At 40.0% G+C, this 17508-nt stretch overlaps 1 protein-coding gene across 2 annotated transcripts in view; it reads right to left on the reverse strand.

Moving 5' to 3' along the window:
• Nucleotides 1-17508, reverse strand: part of LOC129843419 (netrin-G1-like) — a 192747-nt gene that overhangs the window by 21537 nt on the left and 153702 nt on the right. Inside the window, exons 4-5 of one of the 2 annotated variants that reach the window (XM_055912127.1) lie at nucleotides 5627-5653; nucleotides 4848-4892 (exon numbers count right to left, since the gene is read on the reverse strand). In XM_055912127.1, the coding sequence (XP_055768102.1) occupies nucleotides 4848-4892; nucleotides 5627-5653 (72 nt within the window). The remainder of the gene's footprint in view (nucleotides 1-4847; nucleotides 4893-5626; nucleotides 5654-17508) is intronic. The other variant, XM_055912128.1, reaches the window with a different exon arrangement.

Consider the following 17508-nt stretch of genomic DNA (forward strand, 5'->3'; position numbering starts at 1 on the left):
TTGGCCCAGCGTCGTCCTGGCCGATATCCTTGTCTCATCGCGGACTAGCGATTCCTGTGGCGGTCCGGGCGCAGTGCACGCTGACCAGGTCGCCAGGTGTATGTTGTTGCCTCCGACACATTGGTGCGGCTGGCTTCCGGGTTGGAGGCGCACTGTGTTAAGAAGCAGTGCGGCTTGGTTGGGTTGTGTTTCGGAGGACGAATGGCTTTCGACCTTTGTCTCTCCCGAGCCCGTACGGGAGTTGTAGCGATGAGACAAGACAGTAATTACTAACATTTGGATTGAAACATTCGATCTCAATACAGTGTTCCCAAAAGTAAAATATGTTACGGACAGAGTGCATTAAGTTCTCTAGACTTGACCCTTTGCCAAAGTTTTGTTTTTAAATTGCGTTGTTTAATTAAGAGTCTATTGACGCACCCGTGCGTCAATCTAATTAACCTGATAAAAAAATCCCCATGAAAATCCATCCGTTTACACTGGAGACATCCGTTTCTTTGCATGGGGTGCGTCTCAATCAGAGGAGGCTCCTCAGAGGAGGAAGGGGAGGACCATCCTCCACAGTAAATTTCATGAAACTAAAAATAGTGAAACGTTAAAAAGTTATCATTTTTAGATGAAACTATATTAAATATATAACATGTAAAGTGTTTTATGAGCTGAAATAAAAGATACGCACAAAAAGCTTATTTCTCAAAAAATGTGGTGCACAAATTTGTTTATTAAGAAGCTGATTAAACAGCACGATAATTACACAGGTGCACCTTGTGCTGGGGACAATAAAATGCATAATAAAATGTACAGTTTTGTCACACAACGCAATGACACAGATGTTTAAAGTTTTGAGGGAAAGTGCAATTGCTAACTGCAGGAATTTCCACCAGAGCTGTTGCCAGATAATTAAATGTTAATTTCTCTATCATAAGCCAACTCCAACGTTGTTTTAGAAAATTTGTCAGTACGCCCAACCGGCCTCCCAACCACAGACCACATGTAACCACGCTAGCTCAGGACTGCCACATCTGGCTTCTTCACCTGCGGGATGGTCTGAGACTGTGGATTTGCACAACCCAAAGAATTTCAATGGGCAAATGTTCACCTTCGATGGCCACTGGCAGGCTGGAGAAGTGGGCTCTTCATGGATGAATCCCGGTTTCAACTGTACCGGGCAGTATGGCATTGTGTAGGCGAGTGGTTTGCTAATGTCAACATTGTGAACAGAGTGCCCCATGGTGTCGGTGGGGTTATGGTATGGGGAAGGCATAAGCTACGGACAACAAACACAATTGCATTTTATCGATAGCAATTTGAATGCATAGGGATACCATGACGAGATCCTGAGGCCCATTGTCGTGCCATTCATCCGACACCATCACCTCATGTTTCAGCATGATATTGCACTGCCCCATGTTGCAAGGATCTGTACACAATTCCTGGAAGCTGAAAATATCCCAGTTCTTCCACGGCCTGCATACTCACCAGACATGTCACCCATTGAGCATGTTTGGGATGCTCTGGATCGACGTGTACGACAGTGTGTTCCAGTTCCTGCCAAAATCCAGCAACTTCGTACAGCCATTGAAGAGGAGGGGGACAACATTCCACAGGCCACAATCAACAGCCTGATCAACTCTATGTGAAGGAGATGTGTTGCATGAGACAAATGGTGGTCACACCAGGTACTGACTGGTTTTCTGATCCCACGCCCAAACCTTTCTTTTAAGGTATCTGTGACCAACAGATGCATTTCTGTATTCCCAGTCATGTGAAATCCATAGATTAGGGCCTAATGAATTTATTTCAATCGACTGATTTCCTTATGAACTGTAACTTTGAAATGGTTTCATGTTGCGTTTATATGTTTATTCAGTTATTCAGTCGTTTAGCTCAAACACCCGGCTCAAACAGAGAGGGATGCCATGTTAGCTAGCTGGCTATGGCTATCCAACACTGGAACTTTTCCAAGGTAAGTTTTTGGTTTTATTTATGTATTGACAACGGATTCTCGCCGGTGTACCTGCTAAACTGCTTACTAACTGCACACTGTACTTCATGATTGTAGTGGGTTTACAAACGCGTTAGTTATAATAGCTATGTTGACTTGACATTAGCTAATGTGGTAATAATGATGTAGGCTGTGTGTAGCAGTTAGCAGTTATGATACGAAGGGTTTTGCTTGGAAACGTTTTCGCCTGGTCACAGACAGCTGTTGTGCAGCTGTTCTGCAGTGTTGTGCACTGAAGCACACAAGCAAAGGGAAAGGTTGAGAGAAGGAGAGCGCGTAGATGCGAGAAGGAATTAACGAGCAAAGTGATCATGCATTGTCCAATAGAAACTCTCATTTGCAACTGTTTGGACTAATGATTACACCCTAGATCAGCTAGACACAGGCAAGAGTGTATTGAATGGCACTTGATTCGTCAAATGTTTCTCTTGACCTGTGCACCTACGTAGTAAACTTTCATTTATAGACTAGGTTGTAGCAACTTCATGATGGGTGTAGGGAAAATGTTACTAATACGTAGTAACCTAAACCTATCGCTGTTACATTGAACTGGGAGAATTGAATATGAATGCCAGTAACCTAAACCTATCGCTGTTACATTGAGCTGGGTGAATGGAATATGAATGACAGTCATCCAACATGCTGTAATAGAAATAAGGCCATGCTCATAAAAAATTATTATCCATCCTTTTCTTAAACGGCACCGACCGCCACCGGTCTCAATCCACCACATCCGCCTATGTCGGCCTTCCGCATCTACGGTGGAAGGTGGATAAGCTACAGTGTTGTTTGTCAGACCATCATACACCATGAAAATCGGTCTTCTCACGAAAACATCTGTTGCGTCCGAACAGTTTGGCCGACAAAACCCCTCGTAAAGTGTCACAGAACTTGCCTGAAGTCGAACAGTTTGGCCGACAAAACCCCGGTAAAGTGTCACAGAACTTGTCTGAAGTCGAACAGTTTGGCCGACAAAACCCCTCGTAAAGTGTCACAGAACTTGTTTGAAGTCGAACAGTTTGGCCGACAAAACCCCTCGTAAAGTGTCACAGAACTTGTCTGAAGTCGAACAGTTTGGCCGACAAAACCCCTCGTAAAGTGTCACAGAACTTGTCTGAAGTCGAACAGTTTGGCCGACAAAACCCCTCATAAAGTGTCACAGAACTTGTCTGAAGTCGAACAGTTTGGCCGACAAAACCCCTCGTAAAGTGTCACAGAACTTGTCTGAAGTCTGTAACGGCCATATCTGTTTGAGCCACAAACTAATACGGCTCTAACGAACACAATGGCGTTCTCTGTTTTGCTCTACGACTCCCACAAGCGTCACAGGATTCGTCTGAAGGTAGCCCATACAAACAAATCGAAGTTTGGAGCGTTGTTTCGTGACAACAAAATAAGGGGTTAATTGTGGGTCCAAAAAAAGCACTAATATTTCCTGAGCTTTCTTATATCTCTTAATAATATAGGACATTCACAGATTAGGTGTTACCTATCGGGAGATATGCAAATACATGCAAAACACACCAATAACTTGTACTTGGTTATTCCCACCACCTTGCTTGTTCTGCCCAATGTGCTTCATTTGCTCCAATTGGGGGGAAAACGGCGATTATAAATCTTGGGTTAGTTATCAGTTCCTTTGACAGTAGACTCATCCTGTGTTTTTTTCTCTGTTTTCAAACTCATCCTGTGTTTTTTTCTCTGTTTTCAAACTCATCCTGTGTTTTTTTCCTTGTCCTCTCTCACTCTACTCTCCTTGTCCTCTCTCACTCTACTCTCCTTGTCCTCTCTCTCTCTACTCTCCTTGTCCTCTCTCACTCTACTCTCCTTGTCCTCTCTCACTCTACTCTCCTTGTCCTCTCTCACTCTACTCTCCTTGTCGTCTCTCACTCTACTCTCCTTGTCCTCTCTCACTCTACTCTCCTTGTCCTCTCTCACTCTACTCTCCTTGTCCTCTCTCACTCTACTCTCCTTGTCCTCTCTCACTCTACTCTCCTTGTCCTCTCTCACTCTACTCTCCTTGTCCTCTCTCACCCTACTCTCCTTGTCCTCTCTCACTCTACTCACTCTACTCTCTCCTGTCCTCTCTCTGTTTTGTTTCTCTCTCTACTCTTCTTATCCTCTCTCACTCTCTCTGTTTTCTCTCTCTTCCTCTCCCTCTTTCCTCTTCTCTCCTCTCTTCCCTCTGTCAACTTCCTCTCCTTCTCTCTCCTCTCTCCTCTCTTATCCTCTTTAATCTCCCTCTCTCTCTCTTTCGCTCTCTCTCATCCCACTTCTCTCTATTCTCTCTCCTTTTCCTATACTCTCCTCTCAGTGAGGATAGCAGAGGGGAAGCCCCCATGGAGAGAATTGTGGGTAATTAAGATAGAGGGCCTGATCAAAGGCATCTAAGAGCTGAGGAGAGGTTGAGGTGTGAGAGAGAGAGAGAGAGAGAGAGAGAGAGAGAGAGAGAGAGAGAGAGAGAGAGAGAGAGAGAGGTAGAGAGAGAGAGGAGAGAGACAGAGAGAGAGAGAGGAGAGAGACAGAGAGAGAGAGAGGAGAGAGACAGAGAGAGAGAGAGAGAGAGAGAGAGAGACAGAGAGAGAGAGAAAGAGGAGGTAGAGAGAGAGAGAAAGAGGAGGTAGAGAGGGAGAGAAAGAGGAGGTAGAGAGAGAGAGAGGTGATCATTGGATGTCTCCTAATGATGTGGACTTTTCAGACGTCTGGATTAGAATGTGTGTGTGTGAAAGAGAGAGAGAGAGAGCGCGAGAAAGTTCACAGTGTGTAAAGGGAGAGCATTACCCAATTTCAATTCTTGAATTTCAGTTTAGTAAGAATCAAATCAACCTCAATTTTATCCTACCTTGATTACGGTTTGCAACACCTAGAGATGAAGCATTAGCTCGATCTGTGTAAAGATGGGAGAGGTCATATAAGTGACAGTTATTTTATGCTATCAGATAGTTCATCCTGGATTAATTAAATGCACATAGACAGCATGCACAGCTATCTCACTGAAGGCAGTCCTAATGATGTTGCGTGAACATGCATGACTGTTACATAGAGAGAGTCAAGGACACTGAGTAGCAGCAGTGTGTGTAATATCCACCAAAATACTCCGGAATCTTGATTCATATTCCATTTTGATACCAACTATGATAATGGTAATAGATAATGGTTTGTGCTTTAGGGACTTGGATCTACAAGGGGGCGGCAGGTAGCCTAGTGGACTAGTAACCGAAAGGTTGCTGGATTGAATCCCCGAGCTGACAAGGTAAAAATCTGTCGTTCTGCCCCTGAACAAGGCAGTTAACCCACTGTTCCTAGGCCATCATTGTAAATAAGAATTTGTTCTTAACTGACTTGCCTAGTTAAATAAAGTTTTTTTTAAAAGTACGAATGACTTCTTGCATGCAACATGAGTGAGTAGACATTTTGAGAGGCTCAAGAAGCCTATCTAGCTAAAGGATGTTCAACTACACTATTTGGGGAACAAGCACTGAGACCCATGGCTAAAAACGACACAGTCATCTCTTAAAGAATCCATTTCTGGGGAGCATCGACAAAAACGATAACGTCTTTATAAAAGATGAAGTCTGAGGTGAAAATTATATATGTTGATTTAAATGTTGATTTACTTACGCACTGGTACATGACTGCTATGGATACCTATGGAGAAAAAGAATGAAAGAAAGAAATATATATTTTTTTAATGACAAAGAGAGATGATCAAAGTATGTCCACAGCTTTTATCTTTAACCCCTTAAAATATCGGAGTAGAACAGGCCACAAACTAAACTTAACATTCAGGAAGATAACACATGTACACAGTGTATATATAACAGAAGAGATATCCTGTAAACTGCTGAAATGTCACCCACAGGATTATGGTTGTCATCGATTTTCAACATAGACAAACCTTGTATAAAATATGTTGAGTTTATTCCTTTGAAACAACGTCAGATCATTGTTACGTACAGTATATCCACTATCAGAAAACCAATAGGCTGAGGCAGAACCTCCTACTGAAGAGTTGATCCATCTACAGCTATTCATAACCCATCCAGGGATTTAAACTAAGCCTAGCTTTGATATTTCTCATCGACTACTACCAATGTGCTATCGTGAGAATGATTATCAATAAATCTCGTAATAACTACATATATTCACCGTTGCCATAGAAGTCATTCCAAAAGGTAGGTTTATTAACATAGCAAAGGAAATGTAAGCATACTCTCTATAAATCGTACAGCATCAATTATAAGAGATCTATACGGCATTTGCAAAGTCATCAACAGCTATTGTTTCAAATCAACCCCAGGACTCAACTAAATAGAAACATAACATATAGGCCTAGGATTTTAAGCTTCTGGTTGATTATAAAGTTAATCATTAATAGGTTGGATTCACAAAATCTCAACCAAACATCTAAGTGAAAGAATAGGAATAGATCAAAAAAAAATTATTTAAAATGCATTTAACGTTTTATTAGATTCAATTTAATCTTTAAATTTGATTTTGGGTTGAGCTTGAGAGGGCAATCCAGTACATCAATTATTAATTTGGAGATTAACTGGATATTGAATTTTGTTTGGTTGTCAACGCAACCAAATATCAACATTTGAAGGAGATGTAGTATCTTCTGCTTGGATAGTTATATCTGTGTCACTGACTTAGTCTGGATTTAATTCCACTTTGTCTTCAAAATAATAATTAATATGTCGGGTTCACGTCTCCACCTCAACCAAAAATCAAAAGTTAAATAATTGGACTAAATTAAATTAAATTAAATTTTGAAGGCATTTTAAAGTTTGATTTGATTAAGTCCTACTCTTTAACTTTGATTCTTGGTTGAGATGGAGACGTGAATCCGACATATTAATTATTAATTTGTAAACAAACTGGATGAAATCCAGACTAAGCCAGTGACACAGATATAACTATCCAAGCAGAAGATACATCTCCTTTTTTATGTTGATATTTGGTTGGGTTGACAACTACACACTTTTGCAGTACAGAAAATAGCCTATTAACTTGCCGACAAGTTAACAAATGATATGTTGGATTCACGGCTCCAACTAAACCAGACATGAAAGTTAAAGAATAGAATTAAATCAGATCAAATCAAATCATTCAAATCAAAATGTATTTGTCACATGCGCCGTTTACAACGGGTGTAGACTTTACCATGAAATGCTTACTGACAAGCCCTTAACCAACAACGCAGAGTTAAAATGTATGAAAATTGGCAAATGAAAATAGAAATAGCAACAAAATAAATAACAATAATGAGGCTATATACAGGAGGCGTACCTGTACCGAGTTGATGTGCAGGGGTAAAACGTACACGTAGGTAGGGGTAAAAGTGACTAGGCAATCAGAATAGATAATAAATACAGTCGCAGCAGTGTATGTGGAAAGTGTGAAAGTCTGTGTATGTTTGTGTGTTTGTGGCGTCAACATGAATGTGTGTGTGTGTGTTTTGTGTGTGTGAGCCTATGGTAGTGTGTGTGTGTGTGTGTGTGTGTGTGTGTGTGTGTGTGTGTGTGTGTGTGTGTGTGTGTGTGTGTGTGTGTGTGTGTGTGTGTGTGTGTGTGTGTGTGTGTGTGTGTGTGTGTGTGTGTGTGTCTGTCTGTGTCTGTGGGCGTCTATGTATGTGCTGGAGTGTCAGTGTACGTACAGTAGCCATTTGATGAACTGTTCAGCAGTCCTATGGCATGGGGGTAGAAACTGTTCAGGTGCCTTTTGGTCCTAGACTTGGCGCTCCGGCACCGCCTTGCCGTGCGGTAGCAGAGAGAACAGTCTATGACTTGGGTGAATTTTTGGGGGGCCTTCCTCTGACACCACCTATTATAGAGGTCCTGGATGTTAGGGACTGGGCCGTCCGCACCACCCTCTGTAGCGTCATGCGATCGAGGGCGGTGCAGTTGTCATACCAACTGGTGATGGTGTAGCTGTATTACTTTTTGAGGATCTGAGGGCCGCGTGCCAAATCTTTTCAGCCTCCTGAGGGGGAACGGGTTCTGTCCTGCCTCCTGAGGGGGAACGGGTTCTGTCCTGCCTCCTGAGGGGGAACGAGTTATGTCCTGCCTCCTGAGGGGGAACGGGTTCTGTCCTGCCTCCTGAGGGGGAACGGGTTCTGTCTTGCCCTCTTCACGACTGTCTTAGTGTGTGTGGACCATGTTAATTCCTTAGGGATGTGGACACAGAGGAACTTGAAGCTCTCGACCCGGTCCAGTACAGCCCCATTGATGTGGATGGGGGGGGGGGGGGCGTGCTGGGCCCTCCATTTCCTGTCATCCGCGATCAGTTCCTTTGTCTTGGTGACGTTGAAGGAGAGGTTGTTGTCATGGCACCACACTAAAGCCAGTGACTCAGATGAAACTATTGATGCATTAGATATCTTTTAAATGTTGATACAATGTTTGGTTTGCGTTGTCAACCAAACATTATTCAATATTACTATACCGTAAATAGCATAAAGTTAAGATTATCTTTGAAACGAGTTCTTTGTAGCTCAGCCGGTAGAGCATGGCGCTTGTCATGCCAGCATAGTGGGAACCACCCATATGTAAAATGTATGCACGCATGACTGTAAGTCACGTTGGATATAAAAGTGTCTACTAAATGCTAGATATAATTTTTATATTATTGTAGGAATAACGCTATTTATTCAACCTTAAAATGAGTAGCATGTTGAGGTTAGCCTACGGTAACCTAACTATAAATGTCTTATAGAATCATAGAAAGCGTGCATGTTCAACATAGCATGCAAAAGTTGCAGGTCTGTGAAGATCTTCACAATTACTATAATAATCTGCACAGAATCTCGAACAGCATTGATCACTTGCACCATGTACTTTTAATGTAATCTCAACTACAATCCATGTCATTAGATTCTGCTATTTGATGAAGCACAGTGATAAAACATGAATCTGTTTTTAAAATATAAACAAAATACCTGACATCGTTTTCCATTGGAATTTGGTTGTGTTTTTAGATGGTTGAAAGCATTGTGATAACACATTGGGAATTCAAGTAACTTCTAGCTGTCTTTTCGAGTCGGTGAATAAAGGTCTCAAACAAATATTTTCCACATTGAAATGACGTGGGAATTTGCCCAGCGGGAAGAGATTGAAACAGGTATTTGAGCAGTTCTTACAACAGCTTCTTTTCGTGTTTGGCATTAATCAAATCGCAAAACCCTTGACTTTTACCAAAGGATTGTCCATCTGTTTTCAGGGACTGCTTTCAGCTTTAGACACTCCACAGTGTCCACTGATTCCCAGCAGTGGGCCAACAGACAGACGGTGAATTAGGGATGATACGCTGCATGGGCCTAACCAAGCACTCATTCACAATGGCCCAAAGACAAAGTCTTCCTTGTTGATGGACCAAGCACTGATGATAATCATGGCCTTCAAATGGCAAAGTGTCAACAAAATCAAGGCTGGAAATTGCAATGTTCTGAGAACAAAATCAATCAACAACACAAACAAAGAGGAATGGAATGGGATAGACAACTGATTTCGCAACGCATTTCTAAGCGAGGATTTTTCACACAATGTTTTAACATTTCTTATAAGTGTAGAGTACCCCTACTAACATCCCTATCCCTACTAATATCCCCACTAACATCCCAACTAATATCCCTACTAATATCCCTACTAATATCCCAACTAATATCCCAACTAATATCTCTACTAATATCTCTACTAATATCCCTACTAATATCAATATCCTTACTAATATCTCTACTAACATCTCTACTAATATCCCTACTAATATCAATATCCCTACTAATATCTCTACTAATATCTCTACTAATATCCCTACTAATATCAAACTCCCTACTAACATCCCTACTAATATCCCTACAAATATCCCTACTAACATCCCTACTAATATCCCTACTAATATCACTACTAATATCCCTACTAACATCAATATCCCTACTAAAATCCCTACTAATATCCCTACTAATATCCCTACTAATATCCCTACTAATATCCCTACTAACATCCCTACTAACATCCCTACTAACATCCCTACTAACATCCCTACTAACATCCCTACTAACATCCCTACTAATATCCCTACTAACATCCCTACTAACATCCCTACTAATATCCCTACTAATATCCCTACTAATATCAATATCCTTACTAATATCCCTACTAATATCCCTACTAATATCCCTACTAATATCCCTACTAACATCCCTACTAACATCCCTACTAATATCTCTACTAATATCCCTACTAATATCCCTACTAATATCCCTACTAATATCACTACTAATATCCCTACTAATATCCCTACTAATATCCCTACTAATATCAATATCCTTACTAATATCCTTACTAACATCCCTACTAATATCCCTACTAATATCCCTACTAAAATCACAACTAATATCCCTACTAATATCCCTACTAATATCCCTACTAACATCCCTACTAATATCCCTACTAACATCCCTACTAATATCCCTACTAATATCCCTACTGATATCCCTTCTAATAACCCTACTAATATCCCTACTAATATCCCTACTAACATCCCTACTAAAATCCCTACTAATATCCCTACTAACATCCATACTAATATCCCTACTAATATCCCTACTAATATCCCTACTAATATCCCTACTAACATCCCTACTAATATCCCTACTAACATCCCTACTAATATCCCTACTAATATCCCTACTAATATCCCTACTAACATCCCTACCAATATCCCTACTAATATCCCTACTAATATCCCTACTAACATCCCTACTATTACCCCTACTAATATCCCTACTAATATCCCTACTAACATCCCTACTAATATCCCTACTAACATCCCTACTAAAATCCCTACTAATATCCCTACTAATATCCCTACTAATATCCCCACTAACATCCCTACTAATATCCCTACTAACATCCCTACTAATATCCCTACTAATATCCCTACAAATTTCCCTACTTACATCCATACTAATATCCCTACTAACATCCCTACTAACATCACTATCCCTACTAACATCCCTACTAATATCAATATCCTTACTAATATCCCTAATAATATCCCTACTAATATCCCTAATAATATCACTACTAATATCCCTACTAATATCCCTACTAATATCCCTACTAATATCAATATCCTTACTAATATCCCTACTAACATCCCTACTAATATCCCTACTAATATCCCTACTAAAATCACAACTAATATCCCTACTAATATCCCTACTAACATCCCTACTAATATCCCTACTAACATCCCTTATAACATCCCTACTAAAATCCCTACTGATATCCCTACTGATATCCCTACTGATATCCCTACTGATATCCCTACTGATATCCCTACTGATATCCCTACTGATATCCCTACTGATATCCCTACTGATATCCCTACTGATATCCCTACTGACATCCCTACTAAAATCCCTACTAACATCCCTACTAATATCCCTACTAATATCCATACTAATATCCCTACTAATATCCCTACTAACATCCCTACTAATATCCCTACTAACATCCCTACTAATATCTCTACTAATATCCCTACTAATATCCCTACTAATATCCCTACTAATATCCCTACTAATATCCCTACTAACATCCCTACTAATATCCCTACTAACATCCCTACTAATAGCTCTACTAATAGCCCTACTAATATCCCTACTAATATCCCTACTAATATCCCTACTAATATCCCTACTAACATCCCTACTAATATCCCTACTAATATCCCTACTAATATCCCTGCTAATATCCCTACTAACATCCCTACTAATATCCCTACTAATATCCCTACTAACATCCCTACTAACATCCCTACTAATATCCCTACTAATATCCCTACTAATATCCCTACTAATATCCCTACTAACATCCCTACTAATATCCCTACTAATATCCCTACTAATATCCCTACTAACATCCCTACTAATATCCCTACTAACATCCCTACTAATATCCCTACTAATATCCCTACAAATATCCCTACTTACACCCATACTAATATCCCTACTAACATCCCTACTAACATCCCTACTAATATCAATATCCTTACTAATATCCCTACTAATATCCCTAATAATATCCCTACTAATATCCCTACTAAAATCCCTACTAATATCCCTACTAACATCCTTACTAATATCCCTACTAATATCCCTACTAATATCCCTACTAATATCAATATCCTTACTAACATCCTTACTAATATCCCTACTAACATACCTACTAATATCCTTACTAATATCCCTACTAATATCAATATCCTTACTAATATCCATACTAATATCCCTACTTACATCCCTACTAACATCCCTATCCCTACTAACATCCCTACTAATATCAATATCCTTACTAATATCCCTACTAATATCCCTACTAATATCCCTACTAAAATCCCTACTATTATCCCTACTAATATCCCTACTAATATCAATATCCTTACTAATATCCCTACTAATATCCCTACTAATATCCCTACTAACATCCCTACTAATATCCCTACTAACATCCCTACTAATATCCCTACTAATATCCCTACTAATATCAATATCCTTACTAACATCCTTACTAATATCCCTACTAATATCCCTACTAATATCCCTACTAATATCAATATCCCTACTAATATCCCTTCTAATATCCCTACTAACATCCCTACTAATATCCCTACTAATATCCCTACTAATATCAATATCCTTACTAACATACTTACTAATATCCCTACTAACATCCCTACTAATATCCCTACTAATATCCCTACTAATATCAATATCCCTACTAACATCCCTACTAATATCCCTACTAATATCTCTACTAATATCCCTACTAATATCCCTACTAATATCCCTACTAACATCCCTACTAACATCCCTACTAATATCCCTACTAAAATCCCTACTAATATCCCTACTAATATCAATATCCCTACTAATATCCCTACTAATATCCCTACTAACATCCCTACTAATTTCCCTACTAAAATCCCTACTAATATCCCTACTAACATCCCTACTAATATCCCTACTAATATCAATATCCCTACTAATATCCCTACTAATATACCTACTAATATCCCTACTAATATCCCTACTAATATCAATATCCCTACTAATATCCCTACTAATATCCCTACTAATATCCCTACTAATATCCCTACTAATATCCCTACTAATATCCCTACTAAAATCCCTACTAATATCAATATCCCTACTAATATCCCTACTAATATCCCTACTAATATCCCTACTAACATCCCTACTAATATCCCTACTAATATCCCTACTAAAATCCCTACTAATATCCCTACTAATATCCCTAATAATATCCCTACTAATATCCCTACTAAAATCCCTACTAATATCCCTACTAACATCCTTACTAATATCCCTACTAACATCCCTACTAATATCCCTACTAATATCAATATCCCTACTAATATCCCTACTAATATCCCTACTAACATCCCTACTAATATCCCTACTAATATCCCTATTAATATCCCTACTAATATCAATATCCTTACTAACATCCCTACTATAATCAATATCCTTACTAATATCCCTACTAATATCCCTACTAACATCCCTTCTAATATCCCTACTAACATCCCTACTAATATCCCTACTAATATCCCTACTAATATCAATATCCTTACTAACATCCTTACTAATATCCCTACTAATATCCCTACTAATATCCCTACTAATAACAATATCCCTACTAATATCCCTACTAATATCCCTACTAACATCCCTACTAATATCCCTACTAATATCCCTACTAATATCAATAGCCCTACTAACATCCCTACTAATATCCCTACTAATATCTCTACTAATATCCCTACTAATATCCCTACTAACATCCCTACTAACATCCCTACTAATATCCCTACTAACATCCCAACTAACATCCCTACTAACATCCCTACTAATATCCCTACTAACATCCCTACTAATATCGCTACTAACTTCCTTACTAATATCCCTACTAATATCCCTACCAATATCCCTACTAATATCCCTACTAATATCCCTACTAATATCCCTACAAATATCCCTACAAATATCAATATCCTTACTAACATCCTTACTAATATCCCTACTAACATCCCTACTAATATCCCTACTAATATCCCTACTAATATCAATATCCCTACTAACATCCCTACTAACATCCCTACTAATATCCCTACTAACATCCCTACTAATATCCCTACTAATATCCCTACTAACATCCCTACTAATATCCCTACTAACATCCCTACTAATATCCCTACTAACATCCCTACTAATATCCCTACTAATATCCCTACTAAAATCCCTGCTAATATCCCTACTAATATCCCTAATAATATCCCTACTAATATCCCTACTAAAATCCCTACTAATATCCCTACTAACATACTTACTAATATCCCTACTAATATCCCTACTAATATCCCTACTAATATCAATATCCTTACTAACATCCTTACTAATATCCCTACTAACATCCCTACTAATATCCCTACTAATATCCCTACTAATATCAATATCCTTACTAACATCCCTACTAATATCAATATCCTTACTAATATCCCTACTAATATCCCTACTAATATCCCTACTAACATCCCTACTAATATCCCTACTAATATCCCTACTAATATCAATATCCTTACTAACATCCTTACTAATATCCCTACTAATATCCCTACTAATATCAATATCCCTACTAATATCCCTACTAATATCCCTACTAACATCCCTACTAATATCCCTACTAATATCCCTACTAATATCCCTACTAATATCCCTACTAATATCCCTACTAACATCCCTACTAACATCCCTACTAACATCCCTACTAATATCCTTACTAACATCCCTACTAATATCCCTACTAATAGCTCTACTAATATCCCTACTAATATCCCTACTAATATCCCTACTAATATCCCTACTAATATCCCTACTAATATCACTACTAATATCACTACTAATATCCCTACTAATATCCCTACTAACATCCCTACTAATATCCCTACTAATATCCATACTAACATCCCTACTAATATCCCTACTAATATCCCTACTAATATCCCTACTAATATCCCAACTAATATCCCTACTAATATCCCTACTAATATCCCTACTAACATCCCTACTAATATCCCTACTAATATCCCTACTAAAATCCCTACTAATATCCCTACTAATATCGCTACTAACATCCCTACTAAAATCCCTACTAATATCCCTACTAACATCCCTACTAATATCCCTACTAATATCAATATCCCTACTAATATCCCTACTAATATCCCTACTAATATCCCTACTAATATCCCTACTAATATCCCTACTAATATCCCTACTAATATCACTACTAATATCACTACTAATATCCCTACTAATATCGCTACTAATATCCCTACTAATATCCCTACTAATATCCCTACTAACATCCCTACTAATATCCCTACTAATATCCATACTAACATCCCTACTAATATCCCTACTAATATCCCTACTAATATCCCTACTAATATCCCTACTAATATCGCTACTAACATCCCTACTAAAATCCCTACTAACATCCCTACTAACATCCCTACTAATATCCCTACTAATATCAATATGTCATGTTTTGTCTTTGATCATCATGTCTTGTCCCTGTGTTTCCCTCTGCTGGTCTTATTAGGTTCTTTCCCTCTTTCTATTCCTCTCTCTCCTCCTCCCTCTTTCCCTTTCCCGCTCTCTCTCTCTATCGTTCCGTTCTTGCTCCCAGCTGTTTCTCATTCTCCTAACGACCTCATTTACTCTTTCACACCTGTCCCCTATTTTGCCCTCTGATTAGAGTCCCTATTTCTCCCTCTGTTTTCTGCTTCTGTCTTTGTCGGATTCTTGTTTGAGGTTTGCTGTTCTGTGTCCTTGTTGCGCCCTGTCGTGTTTTTTGCCTTTGTCAGATGCTGCGTGTGAGCAGGTGTCTATGTCAGCTACGGTCTGTGTCCTCCTGAAGCGACCTGCAGTCTGTGGTCGCGTCTCCAGTCGTTCCTCTCTCCTGACAAGAGGTTTTCAGTTTCCTGTGTTGGAATTACCTTTGAGAAGATCCAGGAGAATCATTGTTTGTTTAAGAATGGAATAAAGACTCTGTTTCTATTACGTCGCTTTTGGGTCCTCCTTCATCAGCATAACAGAAGAATCCGACCAAGAATGGACCCAGCGACTACGGATTCTCTCAACACTGCCGTCAAGATCCAGGGGGCAATGCTCGGCAGACACGAGCAGGAATTGTCTGCTGCTCGTCATGCCGTAGAGACCCTGGCCGCTCAGGTCTCCGATCTCTCAGGACAGTTTCAGAGTCTTCGTCTCGTACCACCAGCTACTTCCTGGTCTTCCGAGTCTCCGGAACCTAGGGTTAATAATCCACCATGTTACTCTGGGCAGCCCACTGAGTGTCGCTCCTTTCTCACCCAGTGTGATATTGTGTTTTCTCTCCAGCCCAACACATACTCTGGAGAGAGAGCTCGGATCGCTTACGTCATATCACTCCTTACTGGTCGGGCTCGGGAGTGGGGCACAGCTATCTGGGAGGCAAGGGCTGAGTGTTCTAACGTTTATCAGAACTTTAAGGAGGAGATGATACGGGTCTTTGATCGTTCAGTTTTTGGGAAGGAGGCTTCCAGGGGTCTGGCTTTCCTATGTCAAGGTGATCGATCCATAACGGATTACTCTATAGAGTTTCGTACTCTTGCTGCATCCAGTGACTGGAACGAGCCGGCGTTGCTCGCTCGTTTTCTGGAGGGACTCCACGCTGAGGTTAAGGATGAGATTCTCTCCCGGGAGGTTCCTTCCAGCGTGGACTCTTTGATTGCACTCGCCATCCGCATAGAACGACGGGTAGATCTTCGTCACCGAGCTCGTGGAAGAGAGCTCGCGTTAACGGGGTTTCCCTTCTCCGCATCTCAACCATCTTCTCTCATCGGCTCAGAGACTGAACCCATGCAGCTGGGAGGTATTCACATCTCGACTAAGGAGAGGGAACGGAGAATCACCAACCGCCTTTGCTTCTATTGCGGTGCTGCTGGACATTTTGTCATGTCATGTCCAGTTAAAGGCCAGAGCTCATCAGTAAGCGGAGGGCTACTGGTGAGCGCTACTACTCAGGTCTCTCCATCAAGATCCTGTACTACCTTGTCGGTCCATCTACGCTGGACCGGGTCGGCTGCTTCCTGCAGTGCCTTGATAGACTCTTGGGCTGAGGGTTGTTTTATGGACGAAGCATGGGCTCGGAAACATGACATTCTTCTCAGAGAGTTAGGGAGGCTCACACCCATGTTCGCCTTAGATGGTAGTCCTCTCCCCAGTATCAGATGTGAGACACTACCTTTAACCCTCACAGTATCTGGTAACCACAGTGAGACCATTTCTTTTTTGATTTTTCGTTCACCTGTTACACCTGTTGTTTTGGGTCATCCCTGGTTAGTATGTCATAATCCTTCTATTAATTGGT

Source organism: Salvelinus fontinalis, unplaced genomic scaffold, assembly GCF_029448725.1.
Source record: "Salvelinus fontinalis isolate EN_2023a unplaced genomic scaffold, ASM2944872v1 scaffold_0133, whole genome shotgun sequence".
In the NCBI taxonomy this organism is placed as follows: Eukaryota; Metazoa; Chordata; class Actinopteri; order Salmoniformes; family Salmonidae; genus Salvelinus; species Salvelinus fontinalis.